Here is a 26,018-nt window from a genome sequence, read left to right on the forward strand (position 1 = left end):
AGCATAAATATTGTCATYGAGCAAGAAAAAAAAACCACACTAAATTCTAATATTATGGCCATCAAATGAKATTTCTTATATATAAACAGTAGTAYTATGCTCTTAACATACACTTTTTTCTCTACCTGAACTCTAACATTGTCACATTGTAATGAATTAATCTTTTGTGAAGGGTGTTCTTCTGCCATTCAAGCTTCTAAGACTGCTTCTATGGAGAGTACATAAAGTTTTCAGAGATCTGTTTTTGTAGTCTTAAGTGATTAGTTTTTCAAYTCCAGTGCTACCACTGCATTTTTAATTTATCAATCTGCTGTTCAGTGAAAGGCTGTAGAAACATTTCAAAGTCTAAACCCATCACTTATTCTTACACCTGTCAATGACACTCTTCTGTACTTGTCAAACCAAGTTAAACCACACTTATGCAATGTGTACAATATTGCCAAAAATTGGATAATCAATCACTTGTGTATGATTTGACAGTAGTGCCTTGAATACACTGAATTTAAAATACATTTTTAAGAAAAAGGACTCATTACTCTCATACTAAGGAAAAATATATATGGACATCAAGAATTTCCCATCACTCTATACAATTAAAGGACACCTTGGGAAACAGTTTGGCCACTTGACACTGGAAAGCTTTTTCATCACCTAAGTGTAATGTGTTCCCATGGGAAACTGGATTTTATATTAGAGGACAGAAACATAGTTTAACAGCAGGAGAAGAAAGGACAGGGAGACATTAAGTAGATTTATTTAGGTTTCTTGAAGCAGAAAGCTAAAATGCAGTATTTTATTTCTAAAAAGCATMAGGCCATCAGTGCAAAGAGTGCACTGTGCCTACCACCAGGGTAAGTATTTCTGATTTGAGGTACTAATACCTAGCACTTATGCTGTATAGAAAATTGTTTGGGATAAATTTTACTTGGAACTCCCTGCATTACTTGTGCCCATTTGGCTGCCAAAAATAGCTCTCAGGCCAGCTAATTCTCCAGGTCTGAATATTAAACTCAATGTTTTTGCTATCCTGTGCTTTACAAACTTCGCCTAACTCTCTACAGGGAAGTGTCTAATGACTTTCCCTCCCACCTGTGTATATTCAGCTTTGAACATTTGCCCAAGTTTTGCCCCAAATTCACATTGACAAGTACATTCAGTACATTCAGTGTCCCCAAAAATACATTTCATTAGGAAAACAGTTTTGAGAAGAGAGCAAGAGGGTAAAGGAAAGATATATCTGAAAGTGGAACAAAACAGCATACTATAGAATATGGAGACATATAGAGTACTTATGTCGGACAAGTTGTTAACTGTATATATGCCTTACTTGAACAATGCATACCTCTTTTGGATTAGATTTGCCACATGTCAGTTTTACAAAAAAGCTTYTTTTATTGCATTCCTTTCTGTGCTTTTTTTCTATATTTTTTCTATAATTGCTTTTCATAGAATCATAGAATCGGTAAGGTTGGAATCCTCCTTGCTTTTTCTTCTTCTTTTTTTCTTTCTTTCTTTCTGTAAACTTCCAGGAATATATTRGCTGAAGGAATCACTGACAGTAAGCATATCAGCAAAAAGTAGGCTCTGGAGACCGTTCTCTTTGCAGAATATACAGCCTGAACTACAAAACAGAAGTGTCTTTCCACTTCCATCAGCATCCTCAGCCTTAACTAAAACAGGATCAGCTCTAAAGTAAAGGTGGTATTCAGTCCACATATTCCTTTAGTCTTGCAGACTTGCAGTGAGATTATCAATTAATATGTTAATTAGCACCGATCTAATTGGTGTCTTTGAGGAATATAGGTAGCCTTCCACTGAAAAATAGTCTGAAATCTCCACCTTTTTTAATAGTTTGTGAAATTCATAGCCATCTAATTGATTTTCTATCAGACAAAATTTCCACCTTACACTGCTTATTCCCTAAATCATCTAGTCATCCCCACTTTTCTTTCCCTCCCGCGCCCCTCCCCCCCTTTTTTTTAATACCACTTCAGTTCAGGCTGATTTGCTTTTGCACTCAACAGGAACAATTTCTAGCACTGTCTTTACATGACAAGAGAAATGATTTTGCAAGAGAYTGGATTACTAGTTTGAACCATTATGTTGATATGTGCATTCTAAAAAGAGTTTGATTGAAGAAATATTGCTTTTGTTTTTCATATTTTTATCCAGGCCTGACAACAGAGACACAATTGACAGTATAAATGATGATAGTGCTGTCAATTGATTTAAGATACATTATGCCTGATTTGTCAACATTTATGATTTACAAATAAATTTCTGCAGATGAATACCTACTGAAAGGAAAGAAAAAGATGATAGTCAAGGGGAATCACATGCAAGACTGAAATTCTCTCCATTCTGCAAACAAGACAATCAAACTCTGCTCTACTCTTCGTTAACCTACAGATGAATACTTACAGAAAGAAAAAAAAAAAGATAGTAGTTAAGGGGAATCACATGCAAGACTGAAATTCTCTCCATTCTGAAAACAAGAAATCAAACTCTGCTCTACTCTTCATGAACTATTCAAAATTCAGATTAACTCTACTGAAGTCAGTTATATTAACTGCTATTTAGACCAAAGTAAATGAAAACAGAATATGAACAATAATTTATAAAAATCTTTTGTGGTATAAAACACAACACAAGAAAGTCTATGCAGTAGTGATGTATTTTCAATATACAATGTCATCAGATAAATAAGGACATAATAAAAGTTTATTTCAAAGATGCAGAGGTATAATTGCATTTGCCTGACACACATAGCTGCTGAAACACATATGAAAGTTGAATAGGTATAGAATTACAGCTCTAAAAAACTGGCCCTTGAGGATTCCTTTATTCTTCAGGCATAAAGAATTTAAAATAGGCTTAGTGTTAAGTGAAGTGAASCTAAAAAGGGGCATTACCTTTCTCCAATTAATACAAGATAGTGTTGGTCAGAATAAGGAACCATGACTTGTGCTTAGCAGAAACATCTTTTACTGGAGTTTTGCTTTGTCTCCATGTGAGTATCACAGTGWCTTTTACTGTCTTCCATTTCAATAGCAGCATCATGTGCACAGTTCTGTTGTTCATACTGCAGAGATGGCATATGTTTGTAAGTAATCTGTCTGTTTACAATACCATCATGAAACTGCTGACTCTACCAGTTCATAGGCTCATTTAAACCTTTTTCTGCTTCCAACTTGCTCAGTATTTGTTATTTTACACCATACAAGTCCTTTACTGCAGCCTTCCTAACACAGGTTGGTGAGYTGATAAGGAATAACACTCAAGGAGTTAAGAGCCCTTCAGTCACCTTGATTTCAGTGCCAAGGATTATCTGCAATAAATTTCTGMTTCGTGGTTTACACCACAGCACCGACTAAAGCTTGTGTCTGTCCCTTGGCATTCACAGGTATGAACAATTATGGTTGTAAGTGGAGAGCTATACTGGTTGCTTTCACAGTGTAATGTCATTAATATATCACTACCAAGCACTGAAAAATTACCATTCAACTTCAAAAACAAACAAACAAACAATAAGTGAGATTGATTTAAAAGMAAACAAAGCATTTTTTTCTTCTGGATTATCAGTGTGGGGTTCTCATCATCATCACTGMTTTATGCCCTCTACACTAAGCATTCAGGACAACTGCTTCACAACCAAGAGGACTAGGAACTAGACTTATAGTGCTACAGACCTCTCAGGGTCTCACAGAATGTCTTGCCCTCAAGGGCAGCAGTCACTGTTAAGGATGTTTAATGTAGCCAGTAAGGCAGGAGTTATTGCACTCTACCACTGTGCTGCCTATGATACCATAGCTGCATGTAGAATTTCAGAGAAGGAGAGACTTGGATCATGGATCCACCTTAAAATTTCCCAAAATTTTAAACCTACTCTCCTTTACATGTCTCCTTTACATAAAGCTGGGGATATGTCTGTATTAGAGACTGACTGTCATGCAAAATTCAAAATACCTGCCTTTGCCTCTTATTTCAGTAGCAATAGATGGCTGTTTGTGCTATGCAAAAAAGCAAAGCACTGTAACTTTAAAGAGGCAGCATCTACAACAGAGCCATTTAGCAGACCGCAATTGTAAAAACACTACATGACAACTGATKGGGTTTCCCAGGGTGAAGATTAAAGGCAGAAGGGCAATGCCTCTCCTCTGTCTTTCTGGAAGCCTTTGAAAGTTTTTATGGTATGATGAATATTGGTATCCAACATTTTCTGGGCAATCATAATGAACAAGGCCAATATCAGTTGTTTCTGAAACAATGAAATGTTTTTGAAGAGTAATATAGGCAACCTATAAAAACTTACATGAATTCATAAATTATATTGCTTTATCAGGCATAGCAGATCAGACTTCATAATGTACTTCTACTTTTTTCAGCTCTGGTTCCACTGATAAGCATTTAGACCACAGAAAATGATGTAATTTGTAAAGCTGAAAGAATGTAAAGAATTGAGTTCAGTTTCACGGCAGAAGTTATTTGAATAGAGAACAGAGCAAAAGAATAAAATTCTTAGGAGCTGACTGATGTGCAAAACTGCTTCTTTCAAAACAGAAGTATAATCTAAAAAATGTTAAGATATTTTTCAACAGTTTAAAAATATTTTACATAAGGAATTCTGTGGGACAGCCTCTCCTCACCGATACATCAACAGAGGAGAAACACAACAGAGAAGGAAAGAAACAACCAGTTGCTACACAAGAAATCACTTCACTCTCCCTACCCAAAATATCCACTAACCTCTGCCCCTCCAAACCTCAGCTGGATACCCCAAGCCTCTTCTCCATCCTCACTTAAGTTACCTTTTGAGCCTTTTTCAACCACTCCTACCTTCCTGTACATCTTCACTGTCACCATTCTCAGAGATAGCTTTCTCTGTCATGAAATTTTTTATATAAAAAAATCAGTCTCTCTCACACCCAATGAAAGTCGCTTATTGCCTCCCATGGGCCAGAGGTGAGTGCCCCAGAAAAGTACAGTTGCCTTCAGCTTTCCGCTATTTGGTGCAAAGTGAATTGTTCTTCATCAGGTTCATGGTCTCCAACATTGAAAAATTGAATTTATCTGGTCCTTATGCAAATTAAATTAATATCAATCCAGGTGAAAGTTTTCATGTGACAAGCCTTTTAAATTTAATTTTTTCTCTTCAAGTTGTCAGTGTTCTACTTAAAAACACAAATTGAACATTAAATACATGATTATTGAAGCTATTAATCATGCAGCTAAGTAAAACCATTAGCAAACTGCGAATAGTTGCAAATAAAATCATAGCTTTGCTACCTCTTAATTCCATGTAGACTGTCTGTGGAGTTAAAGACAAAATAAGAGATGTTGCATAGTTTAACTTTCTTTACAGTTGAGTTAAGATGAAATACAGAAATATGATCGCTGTTCAAGGTCTAAATAATATTATTTAACATCATTTTTCTTCCATCCCCCACATTGAGCTTATCTTCTGCTGGTTCTAGTCCCCAAGGGCTATTTTATTTAATTAATACTTCATATAAAATCCATATAGAGCTCTTCCTTCTCAAACAATTTACCAGCTAGAATGCAGTCAGTGTGCTCTCTTTCTCATCTAGTGAGTCTTTTGAGATGAGAAAAACAAAACCCCAAAAAGTCAGTTCAGAATTCCTACAAATATTCAGTTGAATGAAATGAACAGTTCAGAATTACTACAAAAAGTGTACTAAAAAAAATAAAGAGGATGTTTTGCAATATTCAGGAACAGAAATTATCCAGAAGTCCATTCTCTCTACAGAATCTTCATTTTTAGATGCAGCTACTGTCATTTTCCTCTCTTCATTTTCTGTGAATGTTTTCTTCTGTGCTTTGTCCTTTCTAAATCTCCTTTTCTGCCTTTTTGCTTTCTTATTTAAATCTTCTCTTTCTTTTAGTGATTTCTTCATGTCTCTCATCCCTTTCTATTCATGAWTGTCTCTCTTTAGCAATTGAAAAACTTAAGTTTGTGTCCCTACTYCCACACATCAGGCAGAGTGTAAATCCCTAGTGACTTTTCAGTACAGACCGTTTATAAGCTCTTSGGTTCTGTTTTGGGAGGAAGAGTGAGATAGATTTCATCACTGTTTCTTCATCATAAAGGTAGAAAATGGCTATTAGGATGCAAACCTAAGGGCGATGAAGGATCGACTTTGCTATCAACAACTCAAAAATARTAATTTTCCTCTGGACATTTGCTATTTCCTACCTATATTTGTTTCCCTTGATGGTCTGTCTTTTTTTCTCAGATTGACATGTGTACTCCCCTCTGAACCTGAGGTGAAAGGCATTGAAGAATTTTTGTAACATTATTGCCTGCATCATGCATTTTCTTAACATTTTTCCCTTTCTTTTTATGTATGTTTAAGTCCTCCAGATTGCCTTCTATATGCGCTATCAACAGTTTTCATTATTTTAATTGCCCCAGACTTCACTTTTCCAAAYATACTACAAAATGATAGCAGGCAATGGCATGGACAAACTATAAAATGTATATACGTATATATGCATACAGTATATATTTGAGGAGAGGGAGTGGAAAGGGTTTGAAAAATGCCTTGGAATGTGAGAATAAACCAACATTACCAAAAAATGTATTCAGGAATCTATAATTAAGGCAGTTCATTTTTCTTTTTCTGTATTTTTCCATAGTGGTTATGTCTTCGACTATGATTACTACAGGGATGATTTCTACAATCGGTATGTGTGGTTATATTTTTGTACAAACTATATCATTTCTACTCTTTGATTATAATGATAACACATTGTTTGGTTAGATAGGTATGTTCTGATTTCCCATATTATTGATTTCATTATTTTTATTGTGTATCAGAAGACTATTTGAACAGATCACAGACAAGATTACCACCATCCAATGTCTGCTCATTAAGCAGTTTTTTTGCTATTAACCTTCTCTGTGAGTTTTGGGGCTTTTTCTGTGCTGAAAAATTAAATGATATTTTAATTGCCCAGTATTTCTGCTAGGCGTACTTTGACTGAAACTTACAGCAGCTGTAAAATTCTTCAAATGACAGTCCTGTCTATGTCTTTTCATCCACATGTATGAAAAGATGTGGAATGTCTCCTGAAATTTTGATATTTCAAACATTTCCCAAAAATGCTTAGGAGTCTAGAAGGCTCTTGAGGTAAGTCAGATCACAAGCTGAAAAACAAGCGTATGGTAGGGAATGCAACGTGAATACCTGAGCAGTGGGAAACTTATGCCTTGAGTATGTACATACAGCCTAGCTCARCACGGTGAGAATTTAATGGTATTCATGCAGATATAGCAGAATCACTGTAACACAGGGTTAACATGGATAGCCATGGATAACCAGCTCATGTCCCTGCAGTGTTGTATCTCTGCATTATAGTAGCCTGGTTTAGCAGACAAGAGGGGAACATGGCATACCAACCTCTTCTAATCTGAGATTTTTTTTATCTACATGAATGTATAATCAACATGCTTTTAGGAAATAGAAATGCAGACATGGATTCATGACTCTTTGAATTTCTGAATTAGATACATCTTATCCAAAACTTTATAATCTCAGAAGATGGGGGAAGGAGGGAGTTGGTTTTTTTTTCCCCTAATAGTCATTATTTTTCCAATCTTCCCTGAATTAATCAGGGAGAATACATTTATCTCATCTGAACTAAAGCAGTATTGAGATCAGAAAAGGGTGGCAGTAATGGTTAATGCTGTGAAATAAATATGTGAGTATGAGTGACAGCCATCATAAGCATAATTAAACGTTATGTATGAAGATGAACACTAAAACRTTTCTTTTTTCATTAATCTTCATATACCATTGCTTAATTATGCTTATAATGGCTGGAATTCACTTATTTATGTAGAATATTCAAGGCCATAAATTTCAACTTCAACTGGAACCATAGGATCACTGTGACATATGCTGCAAACAGCTATGATGGAAAAAAAATTARGCAGTTAACGTTAAGTTGTCTGTAGAATTATGGTACAGACAACTTGGTACAGACAACTGTAAGGTTCTTGGAATTTAAGCACTAGGTGCTTACTTGCCAGAAAATGGGCTACAAGACTTAAGTTTCATTCTGCTTTCTGCTCAGTATGCTGTTAGGCACTATGCTGTTTACTGTTTTCAAATATGTATTTGTCCTCCCAGCTGGGGGACAGTAGTCAGAACTGTCTGAAAATTAAACATGCAGTTATAAATTTACATAATTGCTAGTTACAAGTATCTTTTGAAAGAAATTCAAGAATGTTTCATGATAACATTGTTTGTCCTTCAACTTTAGTCTCAAAAATGGAAATGTTCATTTATTGAACTTTGTTCTCCCAGTCTATCCTGWTCATTTAGTTTATAGATTATCTTCCATTGATTGCAGTGCTAATTCTTTGAATATATAATTACTATAATGTATTTTGTTTGAATGAGACTAACAATTTATTTTTATTAATCTTACTTGAGTATTTTAGTGATTCTAGACCAATTCACCCCCCAACAGAGAGAGTATAAGATGGGAGCCCTTTTCTGTGGACTCTGAAAGACATAGCTCCCACAATAGAAAGAATTTTTTGCTGTGTTACAAACTGCAAGATATTTCTTTATGATGATGATTAGCTTCAGAAAAGTTCATTTATTTTTCTATCTGCATGGATAGGAGACAGAAAACTAGAATCTAAGCCATATATGTAATAAAAGAGCTGAAATGTTACCACCACAAAATGTATTGCTGTTACTTGTGTGCAACAAACTGATGTGTATCTGTGGAAACAGGTTATGGATTTTCCATGCCACAAATAACAGAGTCCCATAGAGCATCTCTCATTTAAACTGCACAAAATCTGATCTGGGTTGTGAACAAAATCTGAATATGGCACTTAATGTGCACGGGTCCTTGAAATCTAATTGGTCTGTGTTATAAAGTGATTATAGTTTCAAAGAGTCGTTTTCTCAAAGAAAACACAGTCAYTTAGTTGACAGGGTTTCCATGACATTAAATCATAGAAAATGTTATGGAGTCCATCTGACTTCACTTTTTCTAGGTTGTTTGACTACCATGGCCGTGTCCCCCCTCCACCCCGTGCAGTGATACCACTCAAGCGTCCTCGTGTAGCTGTGACAACAACTCGCAGAGGCAAAGGAGTATTTTCCATGAAAGGAGCATCACGATCCACATCAAGTGGAGCTTCTTCCTCAGGATCCAAATGTGAGTTGCTCATATCGTTGGGTTTTATTGAAATAGTGATCCTGGTAACTTCTTCAAAAAGCAAGTAGTCTAAATTATAGCTCTGTTGGTTACAAAAGATGCCACACTTTTGCTGCAAGTCAAAGAGCATCTTGATGTAACTTTTAAAGGCCATGCATTCAACAATATTTGAGCTACAGATCCATTCCTTGGCCCTATAAGAAGCCTTTTTAAACTCTCTAGCATTCTGACTGCTTATACACAATGAGGTCTTGCAAATGGATGTTGATAAATTGATGCAAGTTATCTGACTACAGCAAAGCTGAGAGATATTGATCTCAGTGGAAACTTGAGGATTGTTTTCACTCCTGTGTAAGTTTGTTTGTCTCTTTGGTTGGTTGGTTATTTTTTCCCAGTTGGGGGATGAGGGGAGAACTGTGTGGGTTTTTTTTGCTGGTGAATCATTTGAGGATGGAAAGAGCCAAACTGCTCTTACATGTGCTAAAAGGAATGTAAAACAGGACCAGAGACTTAGAGATTATTCAGCCTTTAGTAAATTGGCCTTAGAATAGCTGATGAGCAACAGGGTATTCCCTTTACCATGTTCACCAAGCTCCTCACCCCATAGCTCTCCCAGATACTTCGTTTTCCTCCCCATGCATCTTTCAGCACCCGTATGTCTTCCCCTACTTTTTATGTGGAGTGATACCATCATTGGCAGCATCTCTCGAAGAGGAAGAAAAAGATCAGGTAGGGATCAAATATCAGAGAAAATGAAGGGGCTGCGAAAAGACACTTGCAGTACCAGATTACTCAGCAAAGCACCTTGCTCTCTTATGCACAGGGCATGTAACAAGCAAATCCACCAACAATACACCGAACTAGAAAAGGGGCTAAAATGTCATAATTTTATACTCTCCTTGAATATGCTATCTAAATCTCATACACTAGCATCTAACAAAGACGAACCTCTAGTAAGTCCACTAGGATCCATATGTATTTATTCAGTGATGGTATCTAAGGCCAAGGCCAAAGAAAACTTATAATAAATATATGTGACAGAAAAAATGAAGTATGATAAACAGTGCAAAAGATAACATTGTACTTCAAGGAATAAAGAATTCAGGTGATTCCTTGGAAAGTATGATGTTCTGGGAAATAATCACTATTAAAGGGCCTGGGATTCTGACTGGCAAGCTATTTGAACATTAACTCATAACATAGCACAATAATGTGTAGAATTTATGGATATTAAACTAAGTATATCTTGAAGGAAAATTGTTTCCTCTATATGTGACCTTGCTTCTGGAAAGCTATGTCCAGTTCTGCTGTCCACGAAGCATGAAGGATGTTAAGACAAGCTGAAGAGATTTCAGAGGAAAGCCTCAGGACAATGGATAAAGCACTGGATCTTCTGTCAGATCTGATTCAAATTCCATGACCTTCAAACCTTACCACAAATCTTCCTGTGGCCAAGACTGACATGAATAACATAACATATCTTATAGAGTCAATGGGAAAGGAGGATCTAGAACTATTTCTTGGATGGGTAGCATGAGTTCCTTTTTCTTTCACTGATATATTGGGTATGGCTGGACTGGTCATGGTGCTATAACCTGATGTAGCTAATGGTGCCATCTTACTGTTATCTCACTTTCATTTATAATCATATGTATGAATTTTGGCCAACATAGCTTTTCCATGCTGCACAAGCAGGTGCAGGCAAATAGTAGAATTTCCTGCTGTAGTATTGTTTTCCTTAGGCTTGAAAGTTGCATCTACTTCGAGTTACAGGTTGACAACTTCTGCCTTAAAGTGAGGCTTGGTATAGGTTCACTGTGTTTAATTTATTGAAAGAAAGGCTAAATAAAACTTATTCTCAACCTTAAACTAATACCATTAGCAAAAGCCCTTTCTTCTTGCAAAGATCTAGTGRGTGAATTCTGAAGTTTGCCATCTTTAGATGAACTTGTTAGGTTGCCATCAGAACTACTTAACAAAAGTGTCAACTTTGAGATGATGTTTTGGTGGCTGTATGTGCACTACGTGCCTAAACGCCTGTTAGCCAACGAAGATCTAGCCAACTTAGTCATTGGAGTCTAGATGATGATTCAGCTGATGCTGAAGGAGGCATCTGTTGACTGGACAGCCAAACCACACCCAGTGTGATTTGAGGCTCCAGTGAATGAATTGGCTTGATCACTCTTAACAAGCATGGGAACTTGGATACCTAGGACATAAGAAAAACCATAGAAATCATAAAAATCATAGAAATTTAGGTGTCATATTAAGGAGCTGACACACATAAATGCATGTCTGGGAGTACTATCATCTCTTTTGCTCTCCAGAGTGTAAGTATGTGTCTACATCATTTTCACACGTATCTTGAACAAATCCTCTTGTCCCTAGCCACACATTTACTTCTCTCAATACTTTACATAATGAATTAAGATTCTTCTTATTGATTYAAAAGAAAGCATATGACTCAGAACTCAGTTTTAACAGATTTAGAATGTAAATTGATAATCTTTTCCATTCCCTAAGTCTTTGGCTTCTCCCAAAGTGAATATAAGCTTTAGTATGTAAGTCAGTCAGTCAGTTTATGGTTTTAGACTTTTTCAGTAGATCTCCTCTAGTTCATCCTTTACTGTTGTTTTATCCATAAGAGAAGTTAGTAATATAGTTGCATTCAATTTACTACCTCACCTAAAAGCTGGTCTAAGAAGTCTTCACTTTTTAGGCTCATTTTGCCTTGAGAAGATAAAGTATTTTAGATGAGTTTTTATTTTTTTATATAATTCTTGTCCAGCATAAGTTAGAACTAGAGAGAACAGAGGAATTTAGCATAAATATCAAGGAACTCCCTCACAGAGAAATCTGTATTTCATTGTAGTGAATGGAACATACAGATATCTGCTTCTCAAAATAGTCACCACATTTCATAGAACCATAGAATCAGTAAGGTTGGAAGGGASCTCTGGAGATCATCTAGTCCAACACCCTGCTCAGCAGGGTCACCTAGAGCATGTTAGACAGGGTTGCATCCAGGCGGGCCTTGAAGATCTCCAGAGAAGGAGACTCCACCACCTCTCTGGGCAACCTGGTCCAGTGCTCCGTCACTCTCACAGGGAAGAAATTCCCCCTCACGGTCAGGTGGAACTTCCTATGCTTCAATTTCTGCCCATTGCCTCTTGTCCTGTCACATGGGACAACTGAAAAGAGTTTGTCCCCATCCCCTTGACACCCTCCCTTCAGGTACTTATTCACATTGATAAGATCCCCCCTCAGTCTTCTCTTCCCCAGGCTGAAGAGGCCCAGCTCTCACAGCCGTTCCTCATAGGGAAGGTGCTCCAGACCTCTTATCATCTTCGTAGCCCTACACTGGACTCTCTCCAGTAGCTCCATGTCTCTCTTGTGCTTGGGAGCCCAGAACTGCACACAGTACTCGAGATGAGGCCTCCCCAGGGCTGAGGAGAGGGGCCGCATCACCTCCCTCCACCTGCTGGCAACCCTCTTCCTAATGCACCCCAGGAGACCATTGGCCTTCCTGGCCACAAGGGCACATTGCTGGCTCACGATCGACTTGTCATCCACCAGCACTGCCAGGTCCTTCTCTTCAGAGCTGCTCTCCAGAAGGTCAGCACCCAGCTTGTACTGGTGCCTAGGGTTATTCCTCCTCAGGTGCAGGACTCTGCACTTGCCCTTGTTGAACCTYGTGAATTTTCTCTCTGCYCAGCTCTCCAGCCTGTCCAGGTCTCTCTGAATGGCAGTGCAGTCCTCAGGTGTGTCAGCCACTCCTCGCAGCTTRGTATCATCAGCAAACTTGCTGAAGATGAACTCTGTCCCCTCATCCAGGTCATTGATGAAGAAGTTGAACAGGATGGGWCTCAGTACTGAGCCCTGGCGGACACCACAGGCCTCCAACTGGATTCCACACCGCTGTTGCTTTATTACACGTCCTTCATTTCAGAAATTTTTTTTTAATACCATGTCAAGAATTAAGTAGAGCATAGTGAAGATTACAGRCTTCAAAACTAGTCCAAGTATGTGGATCCATAGCCACATGTTGTGAGATCTCCAACCTCACTGTCTAAATAACATGGAAATGTTGAAGAACATCCAAATTTTGTAATAAAAGAGCAATTACGAGCAATCCTAATACACAATGTTAAGGCTTGGTCTAAGTATTTTTCAACAGGCAATACTTGTGTATTCGGGTGTCATGTGAATTCTACCAGTCTCCAGGTGGCAAGAATATTTTTTTGATTCAGCTCTTAATGCAGAAGAGAGAGTTGCAAGTTGCATCACTAAAAAACATGCCCTCATTTTTGATCCTTGTTGGGCTTACACCCTCAGTTCTTTAGAATGGCATTTGGAAAACAGCTRCAGAGACCATTTATCAGGCAGGAATACATTTCAAAAAATATTTTTTTGCATGCAGCACACCTGAAAATAAATTGATYGATTCTTTTCTTTTTCTTTAAGAGGAGTCAGCACACTGCATAAGCACTTTTATGCTTGATTTCCCCATAGAATTATTTCGCTTTTTGTCAAGTCCAACCAGCTCATCATAAAGGTAGAAACATGATTTTGTTGACTTGAACAGAAATGTAATCAGCTTATTGTAAGACGTTTATCAGAAAAATAAGCAAGCCATTCCCTTAGGGTCTGCAAGCTGGAAAACAGAGAATGTGTGTTCTGTTGCCTCTTTTGCTGTTTTATTTGGAAAGTTTGTTATATTGATTTGTGGGATTAARTAGTTTAATATTTTGTTGACCCTCTACTTTACATTGCTAATTTGAACCTCTTGAACTAATGCACTGTTGATTAGAATTGCAATTTATTGATAGTTAAATAAAGGCTCTCTTCAATAATGAGAAACATAGTTTGTGGGAAGGAAGCTATTTTGGTGTTAATGAAATTCAAGGCTATTTACCAGCTTAATCTCAAGTTCAGAGTTAATTATGTCAAAATGGTATTGCCTATGCTTGAAAGATTTTATCCCCAAATGACAAAACTCTCATGAGMTCATACACCCTAATATATTTCTCAGACTTAAGTAGAAATCTCTTAGGCATAACTATTCTCATGATTGTTCACATTCAGATTGGACCCAGAAAATGAACCCAACCCAACAAGTAAAGATCAGAACACAGAGGACTCATCTATGAAATTATTAGGGATCTGAATTAGAGGAAATTTTTTCTGAAAAATAGCAATCCAAACAAAGAAGCTTGTTGTGGCATACAGCAAAGAAGTTATAAAAATATAATACCAAAATATAATAACTAGTTCACTGATGATTACATCTGCAGAAATAATGTCTGTCTTCCGCTGCAGTAAATTTTTGTTCTACCAAAAAATGGTAATATGTGCTCTGTTTGCTTTTAAAACAAAAACAAACCAGGAGGATTTGTTTTATTTTCTGAACCTATAATTGTTCTAAGATCAGTTGACTAAATTCTTTTTCTTATTTTTTAACTCTAAATAGAAAAAAAAATCAATATATTAGTAGGGAAACTACACATGGCAGTTTTCCATGCTASTGGTATGAAGCAGCAGATGCAGATTGCCATTTAGCACTGGAAAAAATCACTTTTTTTCTAACAAAATAGAAACTGAAGCTCTTGGAGTATGCTATTTCTTTTTACTGCTGTAAGCAGGAGAAAAATATTATTATTATATTTTTTATCCYTTGTGTGTATGGATAGGGAAAAGATATTTAAGAGATTAAAATACATACTGAAATACGCCTTTATATGAATTCATCTTATGTTCATCAGTGAACTCATTTCACAGTGAAATCTAAAGCAATATAATGTGATAAAATATTTGATATTGAACTGGAAGTATTTAGGTAAAAATAGATGACATTTCTTTTCAAAGACATCTGATTCATGCTTTGTGGGTTGCAATTTGTAGTTATGGCAAAAAAATCCCAAATATTACCGTAATTCAACAATAGTACTTCCATTTCTATAAATATAATTGACAATAATTTTAAATCTCTTGTTTTGAGCTTTTTCCTGGTGCAGCTTGTCTCCTTTGACCCTAGATGCTTACATGAGAGTTGCATTCTTGAATGCATTTAGACTCACAGCAAAGATCTTTGAAGGGTTACTGAATGTACTTTATGCTATTTCAAGTAGCCATATCATCTCATCCTTTTTATAAATCTCATCCTTTTCATAAACAGAATAAACTCTATCTTAAACTCGTTAGGTTTTGGATTTTTTTTATTTCTATTTCTTCTTCTTAAATTTATTTCTAATTTGTGCATATCTACGTGAACAACATTATTTTAGCTTAAAATTTTATTTTTCTTCTAGCCCCTTCTCTCTAGGTCAAACAAGCAAAAGAGTCTTCTGTGTTTCAGGCTTTACGTTCTTCTGGTCATCTTGTGATCCTTCCCTCCATCTTCTCACTAGAATTCAATGGTTCAAACTGTATATGTTATTCTAGTTGAGCTCTCACCAGATGTTTGTACAATGACATTAATAMTTCTTCATCTTTAGAAGCATAGCATTTGATACATCCTAGCACTGCATTTTCTTTTTCTTGGATGCATTACAGTGATAGGCCATAGGTCAACCTGAGATTAAAAGTACTCCCAAAGGTAATTCTTTCTTTCACTTTCCTTTTCAGTTCATGAGGTTCCATGTTCAGAGAGTAGGAGTAGGAGTTCTGTTATTAGTCAATCAACAACTGAATTAATTACATCTTGTTACTACTGTAGAAATCTTTAAAATCACCAGGCTTCTACTATCATTACAATTCAATTCTAGATAGATGACACCTTGCAATTTTTCTATATCATCAGCAAATTTCATCATATTTATTTTCAGCATGAATGTTGTTGAAGATATTTAACAATTCTGGTGCCACTCCTTCAGGAATTCCTTTGGTAATTTCTCTCTTTCACTGCATACATTTCTGTCATCTGATAGCCTTTCTGCTAAAAGAAAAAACAGAAAGATACTTTATTTTCCTATTTTGTTATTAAAAATCAGCTGAACAAATATTTTAAATATACGAAGCTATAGTCTCAAATTTATAAAGTGCTATATTTCTTTTTAAAAATCATTGAATTTTTAATGGAGAATTTACACACTCAAAGAAGGACATGTTTGTAGCACAACTTCAAYGTGAGTATGAAGTACAGTATTTACATTCTTCACATTTTTGTCTGTATTATCCCTAAGGTTCTTGAAGTTCTCTGTTGCTGTAGTTCTACACCAATTTTTCTTTAGTAGCCTCCGCCTACCATGGAAATACAATGTAACCAAGAATGAAATTTCTCTGATAACACTGATCTTGAAGATATATACGATGCCTTGCAGATTAAGAGGATAAGTAGCCCAGATAATTATACCATCATAAGTTTGAAACTGGAGTGGAAATTTGGAACTTGTGCYGACTTTTTGAAAATCTTTCTCCTTTTTTCTTTCAGTCCTTTCTAGTAYAAAATTGATGTGATAGATGGTGTGTTGGAATCTCCTATTTAATGTTAAGTTGTAGCTTCATTGACCAATGTTTTAACAAATAATCTTGTCACAGGAGACTCTTGCATGAAATACGGGGAACAGTACAGGATCTTAGKAGTTTATAAAATCTTGGTTTGCTGTTGAAGCCACACCATTGCATCTGTCTTCTCCTTAGTCTTCTTCTCAAATCAATTTCTCAGTGGAGCAGTACAGGAAAGGCCCTATAAAGCAGAAGCTTTGGCCTCAGTTGAACAGCAGCCCTATGTACATGCCTGTTTCCTTGCCAAACTGAGAAGTACAAATGTATTCTGCTTTGTTTTTTTTTAAATGAGAACAAATATCATGAGGTCCTTGTGGTGTCCCTTCTGAGTTTTGATCTTTTGAACCTGGCAAGCCAGTCAAGCGAGCACCTCTAATACAGCAGCTTGGCTATATGAGATATGTTGCCATCTTACTTCGTAGTGGGCTGCTACAGACACTCAGCATCCCCCATTGGACAGATTCACACTATTTCACCTTGGAATTTGTGCTGCTTCTGTATTCCAGCATGGACRAATCACAGACCCCAGGGAAGCGGTGACCTTCTAAATATACAGTTGTCAGAATCTTAACATTTCATTATAGATCTGGAGGATTGGACGGTGACCCATTATTTCTCTGAGAATGTTTTAAGACCTTAGTCTATAAATATACTGAATAATTCTAYACAGTATGAGAGCATAGAACAAAGGTCACTTTTCACCACAGCTGCATAAAGCCTACYGTTCATTTTGTATGAGATCAGAGGTTTCAGCCAATGATGATGTGAGATGTGCAATTTCATGAAAAGTGTAACAGCCCCCCTTAGCCAAGTTGTTATAACTACAATGTACCTGACCCAAACTGTGAGATAAAGAACATCAATTTCAACCACAGTGAATGTCCTCTAAGCTTGCACTAAGGTTTAGAAGCAAACACACACTCATCACTATTGAACCAGGTGGTGGCTTGCCTGTACACTTCGTCATTAGATTTTAACTGTCCGGTGAAAAATAACTATGAGATGCCATAATGAGATACATGCCTAAGAGTCAATCAATGAGATTGTTAAGACAAGATACAGCCAGGAGACCCTTTGTACAGAAAGGAAAGTGTCCTTCTCCAAAGCAGAGCCTCCCCTTTCTCAGTCCTACCGATGGCCCTCCCATCACTCCAGATATGCACCTCCAAAGGCAATGCACAGCCTTCTTCAACAAAGGTAAGGAGGGAAGAGGACTACTTCTCTGTGCTCTTCTATTACCAGTGCCTCATAAGTTAAGGTGAAGGTACATTTCTCCTTACAAGAAGAAGGTCATATGCTATTGACCTTTATAATGGATTTATTCTCCCAAGGTAGCACAGGGTTCCTATTTTCTCCTCTTGGCCTGTACAACACGATATCCTATCATAGACAGAAAAAGTGGATATACTTGGACTATCTTCTGAGCCTCAAAAATTGTCCTGAAAATGCCTTTACATCAAACTCATTCATGAGTGCTACAGTGTTCTTTCTTCTGAGGCCAAAATACCTACAAAGCAGTTAGGTCTTCCTTTATGTAAGCACTTCCTCCAGTCCCATATGGCAATGCAATGGGAAATGTAAATGAAGAGTAGCAAACATAGCAAATATGCTATAGCATACATAACAGCAAACACAAATGAAGAGTAATCCACTGTAACAAACATTTATTATCTTCTTAATTTATTGGTCTTAATTTACTGGAGCTAGCTCCATCCCTGGATGTGCTCATGAAAAGAAATATTCTCATATATTATCTACAGCTGGAAAAAGTACAAGTAGTTACCTAGAATTGAAAAYTTTGAAGTAATAATTTTTAACACTTTATATTTCAATGAAGTTGTTGACTGGAAAATAACATTACTTTCCTGGCTGCTCTAGCATTTATGTTACCATTCTCTATTGTTGAAAAATACCRCTGCTATTGTGAGAGATCTTTTTATAATTGTTGTTATTATTAAAAAAAATAGTCCAGAAAAACAGCATTACAAAACAGTGAACTGTCTATCATACTGGAGTCATTCTTTCACTATAGGCTATTTGTCACTAAAAGATACTTGGATTTRCTAACATTTCCCTTTATATGTTTGCCTAAAATGCCTATTACAGTGTAATACCCCTCATGTAAATCCCTGTCACTAGGGCTTAGTACTCTATGATTTTCTAGGTTTCAATATTTGTAACTAACAGAGTTGGTTTTAAAAATTGTTTCTCTAAAAATAGAGAGAAATAAAGAAGTAGACTTTGAATAGTACAYAGGAAATGAGAAAAAAATGTATTCTGCTGATTCATGAAGAGGTACAAATATAATTTATTTCATTTTTTGTGTCTTTATTCTCTTTCCACAGTGAAGTCAGATGAATTGCAAACAATCAAGAAGGAATTAACCCAAATCAAAACAAAAATTGACTCCTTGCTAGGGAGACTGGAAAAGATTGAAAAACAGCAAAAAGCTGAGGCAGGTAGGTAAAAATGATTTGTAGTCACATTAATTAAACTAGAGTATGTTTATCAGTCAAGCAGACATATCAGAGAGAGAAAAGAAGCCTTCCAGAATATTTGGTGTGTAATGTGGGCCCAGAAACAAGGTAAATTATCTCTTAGGTAGAACTATCAGGATGAAATAAATAATATTTTTTAGAAGATGCAACAACATCGTAAAAAGAGTTGTTTTCTATAGTTGGTTCAGTAGAAAAAAAGAACAATTTTCCCCTAGACATTCTGGAAACAAGACATTTGAAATAATTAAGTTGGAGGTTGTTGATTGCGGGAGCATTTGTACTATCTATATTAAAATTATTAGATGGTTTGTATTATCCGGGCAGGATGCAATAGTCACTAGTGTCAGCAAGGGAAATTCCAATCGGATATAAGGGAAAAAAATTCACCATGAGGAGGTTAAGTACTGTAGCAAGTTGTCCAGAGAGTCTGTAGCAGCTCAGTCCTTGGAGATGTTCAGACCTTGGCTGAACGAGGCCCTTGGGACTCTGACTGAGCTTTGAGGTTGGCTCTGCTTTGAATAGAGCTTTGAATTTAGACAGCCCTCCAGAGATCTCTTCCAACCTAAGCTACTTGTGAAGTTTGGCACCTGTGTGAAACCAGCCTTGCTCTAGCTTAGCTTTTCTCTAGCTTGAAATGTTTTAGAAATGACAAAACCCAATACTGTTTTGTAATATTATTAAGATCTTTATTTATATAATTAGGGTCATCATTTTAGCAAATGAATGATCTCACCTGGCAGCATTTTAAAGCCATGCTGAACAGTTATARTGGAGTTACAAGGTCATATTTTCATCTTGATATACATGGGAAACTATTTTAGTTCTTCCTGCAGTCTATAGTATCTCCTTGGCTGCTTCCTTGTAAGTCTCTCTGTACAGGTACGTCTCTGTACAGGAGCTTTGTATTAGAGAAACATTTCTGACAACATCCAGCTGGGAAACAGAAGTCCTATTTCACAAAAACTCTCAATATTCCCTTCCCATCTCCTCTTTCCTTATGAATCTTTCAAATTTTTTTGTGTGAAATGTGTGAAAAAGAGACCCTGACTTAGTCTGCAGCAGCCCAGGTGTCTGGGCGCTCAGACCCTTCCCTAACTACACTCAGTTTCAGAAAGCCAAGAAGCCTCAACAGGACAAATTAAGAGAGCTCCATCAAGACTATCTAAAACATCGATGAGAATTAGCAGTTTCATGACCTGACACAGGCAAAATAGATATTTAAAYAGATATTTGAATCTGGCTGTCTCCTGTTCCCAGATGCCTGCCTGTTTGCTGATCTGTCATTGGGATATCTCTCTGAATCCAGAAATTTCCTACTGGAATTGAGAAATCAGCAGTACTGAAACACTTACAGGCTGTAACATTCCAGAAAAAATATTTTATCTTTAATAAAATAACAAACAAAATGTCAAAGTAGGTTTTTAAAAGATTCTACCATTTATTTACAATCATTTTCTAAGTCAACAGCCAAGGTCCAATTCGTTAGCTGTTATAGTTCCCCAGTTTACCTTATAAAAKAATTTGAGTGCTTTTTCCAAGTCTGTGGTAAATCTTTATTTCAGAGTTTGATTGTCTCTTTAAGAAGAACTACACACAATATGTATTCATTATATTCTATTTTTTACTTTTTGCAAGTTAGATAAAAGCTGGCATAACCAATGATGATGTAATTGTAAGGTACTCCTTTAAGTCACTTGGGCACTGAAATGCTGTGAGATGGCACAACCTACTTCAGCAAGTTTTTAAGTAAAATCTATTGCTATGCAAAACAACCTGTATGTCGTTGTACTTTGCTATCCAATTTGCACTCACTAAAGGACTCTATTGAACTCATCTATCTAAATAAAAATCATCTCARAGAGGAAAATGCTGATTTGTATTAAATCATACTGTTATATCTTTTGAAGATGAGCAATGAACAGTTTCTCTGGAGATTAAAATTCAGTTTCAAACTGTTGATGCTTGAAAACATCATTTGCAAAACCTGTCCCCCATTTTCCTTTCTTCTCACTGAGAGGTGTGAGGAGAAAAAAAATACTTCAGAAGTGTCAGTGAATCTGGATTCCCATTTGAGTCCCCTACATTGACGAAGAGGGCTAAGCAGCCTGGGTGATGAGTCCACAAAAKATTATTTCCTCAGCTAAACACTTTGTATAAAATAAAGCTGTATCAGTAGATAAACTATTTAATTTACAGCATCAGATGTAACATGATTTTATTCCTTCTCTATAGTTTGGAAATATTATTTCTCACTTTCCTCTGCCAAAACGTATGGTCTCACTAAGACTGGGATCAGAGAGAGGATCTTTGTCTACCTAAGAAAAATATACAAAAGTGAAGCCACTATCTTGTACTCTTTTTTTTTTTTTTTTTAATCTTGCATCGTTCTTGAGAAGGATATTTAATTATTAATCTTAAAAGTTTGATAGCTAGAGGAATGTGACAGGTTAAACAAAAAAGCTAGACAAGCTAAGTGCATGCTTCAAYTACTTTTCTACAGCTGGATGAAAATCTTTTTACAGTACTGGCAGATACTCTTTCTTTTATGCTTATCAATCTCAGTTTATTTCTACTACTGTATGAATATAGATAAGAGAACTTAAAAGTAAAAGATTGATAATTTCACACTTTATGTTGAGAAAGATTAGAAAATTTCTCTGCTAATTCTTTAAACAGGAAAACCTATATAATGTAGGTTACAGTTTTAGGATAGAGTGCTGCAGTCAACAGATTTGGGAGGTATCTGAAAAATCACTTTTTAATAAGTAGTTGCAAGCTTTTGGATAGCAGAATTTACTTGGATTAGCAAATAGCTATTGAGGCTTAGTAGAACGATTTCCTGTACATATAAAATCAGTAGGAATAGCTCTGCTGTTTGTAAAAATCAGAAAGCCAGGAACAAGATGTTGTTCTGATGTGATGTGATTGCTATAGAAGAATAYTCTCCTTGTAATATCAGAGATGAAGATAAGTGGGTGCTTTATAAGTGGGTGCTTCAAGAGAGGATCTGAAGTTTAGCTTCTCAGAAGAGCTCAAAAGAACTAGATGCTTAGCTGGTATTTTAGACTTCACTAAAGACCCCAGTTTACATTCCTGTGTGGATAATTAAACCAATGGCCTGATTTCTTAGYGGCTGTGTTCCAAAAAATTTCCCATTAAAATGTATTAAATCCATAATTCCAGGGAYGTTTTTTTTTGAAAGCCTTGACCAAAGTTGATTCAGTTGTTACAGCTAATCTCAGAAGTGGCTTGAGGCAGAWAATAGTGGGGCAGGATGTAGTAAASGTAGCTGACTGTTGAGTCATTGCCTTATATAGTTAGCCAAGTTACATGATGATAGTAACTGATTATGCACCAAAGGACAATATTGGTAATACCAGCCCAAGGTGTCTACAGGTAAAAAAGCTGGTGTCAATGTCCTCATTAAAACTAGTATGCTATTGTATATAACATGTTATCAAGAGATGTTGATGTTCCATGGGCTGAATCTTACACTAATATGCACCACCACAAGCAGTTGTCTAAGATAACTTTTTTAAGCTTTAAGTACAAGAATCTCTCCTGGAAAAAAAAAGGGGGGGGGGGGAGAGGAAGCCTCATTATTCTGTATCTTCAGTAAATGAATTTTAAAATAAGGGATTAGAGACTAACAAAGACTGAGGAGATGAAAGCAATTTGCAAAATAAATATGTGCAAGTAGAAGAAAAAAAATGTCGGCTTAAGACTGTAATATAGAAAAGTGTGAGAAGATTTTAATATTAGATGTGGAAGGTAATAATTTAAAGTAATAAAAATACATTCACAGAGCTGAAAAATTTACAGCTTCACAGGCTATTTGCAGATTCATTGACTGTTCAACAAGATAGGTGATGCATTAAGTAGTGTTACGCAACAGTCAATCTAATAAAGAAAGAAATGTTTTTGTTATGTAGATCTGATCATTAATGGGTATTCCAAATTAAAGAAAAGAAAAGAAAAGAAAAGAAAAGAAAAGAAAAGAAAAGAAAAGAAAAGAAAAGAAAAGAAAAGAAAAGAAAAGAAAAGAAAAGAAAAAGAAAGAAAGAAAAAAGAAACGGATATTCCAGCTACATACAAATAATTCTCTGGCCCATAGTCATTCTGAGTAAATAAGTGTTTCCGTCTAAACTCCTCATGTGCATAGGAAAAAGATTCTGATCCCTCCAACCATTCTCCCAGCCAGTCTGTCTCTGTCATTCCTCTCTCAATCCTCCTCTGGATTTCAGCTTGCTGGATGAAAATCCTCAAGACATGCAGGAGTCTTGTAATACATAATCACAGCAGTGCAGCCATCTGGGGTAAGCCAAGTAGAACAGATCCTATGGGTCTCCAAGGAAATGGAAATTGTCTTTCTTTTCCCTGCTTAGTAGAAATTATAGAGAACCCTGTATTTGAGTAATGAGAGGGGGCTATTCTCCAGTTAGCTCAGTACATTATACAAGTTAGGAGAACACTGTTACTTTAGTCTATAAAAAAATGGTCAGTTGACTAGAAGGATTTGTTGATTGTATGGTTGTTGAGAGACAGTCACAGCAAATTTATGCAAATCCTTGTTCCCTTATTGGCAATTAACAGTCATCTACTTCTCAAAGTGTAGAGATTTACATACTGCTTATTGGTTGTTGATAAATAAATATATGGTGATTATGCAAATTGGATTCTCACAGCAAATCAAAGTCCAGAGAATCAAAATGCAAGATCCTCTGGTAAAGCAAGTTTTCATCCACTACATGGGAAGGATGAGCATGTTAGTACTAGGGTTGATTTATGCATTAGTTATTTAAATCAAGGATTTTGATCATATTTGCCTGATAGATATTAATACACTAATTTTCATAAACCTACTTCATCTGGAGATGGGAAGCTTAGGTTTCTTCCTCAGAGCACTGTTCTTTGCCACTAATAGGGAAGGTTACTGAATCTCTATAGAGTATGTTTTCCTTACAGAAGCTCAAAAGAAACAAATGGAAGATAATGCTGATTTGATTCAAGAGGAATGCATATCAGAGAATGCAGATAACTCTACAGAAGAGCCAATTGAAGGAGGGCCAGATGCAGATGGGGATGGAGAAGAGATGACTGATGGGATAGAGGAGGATTTTGATGAGGATGGCAGCAATGAGCTGGTAAGGAATAACCATGCCATGTCTGTCTATACAGTTGATACAAGTAACCACAGAGAACTGAGAATCTGGGTTAACAAAAGAAACTAACAGTAGCACTTTGATGTTCTGTAATTAGTAGTAAGTCCTGCATTCTTCATACACTGTGGTACTATTAAGGCTGCAAAGAGTAAAGAAAATGGCTCTTTGAGTATAAACAAGAAAAAGACAATTTTCAGTGCTTGATGATTTAGGAAAGGAAATGAAATTATTTTTTTTCTACATTTCTTGTTTAACATTTAATAATGTAGATTAGAAAGGAAAGTATGGTGATTTTTTTTTTAACCAGAGCAAAAAAAAAAAAATTTAATTGTTAACCAAGCAGTCCTCAGTAATTCCAGGTCCTTTTCTTGCATATGTTTCTTCTGCAGTCTGCACTGGCAGCTGCGTGTATTTTTGACAGAAGAAGGAATTTGCCCTAAGAAATGTGTAGTTGAGGGGTTTTCAGCTTGAGCTTGCACCTTTTACAAAATGTCCACCATATTGGTGCACTTCCAAGTTATTCTGGATAAATATTAAAAATAATTCTGAAGTCAGATTTATTTCTTTTCCTTATTTATTATGGATCATTCACATTGCTTTAGACACCACAATGATTCCATAATATTTCCCTTTCTTTACCTCTCTCTCTTCCTGATGTTCATATTTGTCTGCTTTGAATATAAATCACTTCTACTATTCAATGTCACTGTCCCTGCTTGCTTTTTAACATACATTTAGTCATATCTCTACTACAAAAATCATTTTGTAATACCAACAAGAGCCAGCCAGTGATGGACACAGCTGAACCAACAGAAATCCTGGAATAGTGGTTGTTGTAAACAACTAGTGTTTTGAACTGCTTACTACAAACATAATTAAAACCACTGCTAATTTGAGTTTTTGTATTTCTGTAGCCACCAGGGAGTCTTCTTGAATTTCTAAGCGTGGAACAGGCATTATGCTCAGGGGAAGCTAGTACAAGCTCTATCCCCTCATAATTTCTAACAGAGCCAGTGGCACTTCCACTTTCTCTCAAAGGAACAGGTTTTCCTGTACAGGCATTAGGGACCTCTTTCAGCAGTTAATTCTGAATTTGCAGGAGGTTGAAATATTATAATGAAGAAATAGTTGTAAATACAATATCCCGCCATGACAAGTACCTGATCACTTGAAGTGATATTAGCAATACAGGCGATCATTTTTTAGCAAGACTGGTGGCTTTTGCACTAGTTGTGTGTCAGACTCGATACTACAGACAAGTATTTTGGGACGTTAGCATAAAGTAAATTAGTCTGTGATTGTTCAGTGCTGTTGTTTCACCCTACAAGTATAAAATATTTAGCAGATATCTATATAATGAAGCTTCTATATAACAAATCATGATGTGGAAGTTTTTCATCTAGCAAAGGCCTATGTGGGAAAGCTTCTAAAAAGCAAGAAGCATAGCTGAAGTGTGAAAATTTGTTATGCCATAATATTCTGATTGCCCATCAGAACTCTAGTTCAGGACATGCTGCATTTGAAGTATCTGCTGCAATCATCAGATGTTATCCCTTGAGGAAGTTTCTCTCCTATCAGCTCTTTGTCTACAGTATGTTTTAATAAATATCTCCTGTGCTGGAGATGCTCCAACTTGAGGATCTTTTTAAGAAAA

General features: G+C 36.2%; 1 protein-coding gene across 1 annotated transcript in view; it reads left to right on the top strand.

Annotated features, from left to right (window-relative positions):
- The window catches only part of RALYL (RALY RNA binding protein like), a 248,343-nt gene that overhangs the window by 207,509 nt on the left and 14,816 nt on the right, over window positions 1-26,018 (top strand). The window contains exons 5-8 of the mRNA XM_085314286.1: window positions 6,658-6,705; window positions 9,038-9,201; window positions 19,050-19,163; window positions 24,168-24,346. Of these exons, the coding sequence (XP_085170412.1) occupies window positions 6,658-6,705; window positions 9,038-9,201; window positions 19,050-19,163; window positions 24,168-24,346 (505 nt within the window). The remainder of the gene's footprint in view (window positions 1-6,657; window positions 6,706-9,037; window positions 9,202-19,049; window positions 19,164-24,167; window positions 24,347-26,018) is intronic.

The sequence above is a fragment of the Rhea americana genome, unplaced genomic scaffold (genome assembly GCF_003343005.1).
Source record: "Rhea americana isolate MKP2758 unplaced genomic scaffold, rheAme1 scaffold_40, whole genome shotgun sequence".
Lineage (NCBI taxonomy): Eukaryota > Metazoa > Chordata > Aves > Rheiformes > Rheidae > Rhea > Rhea americana.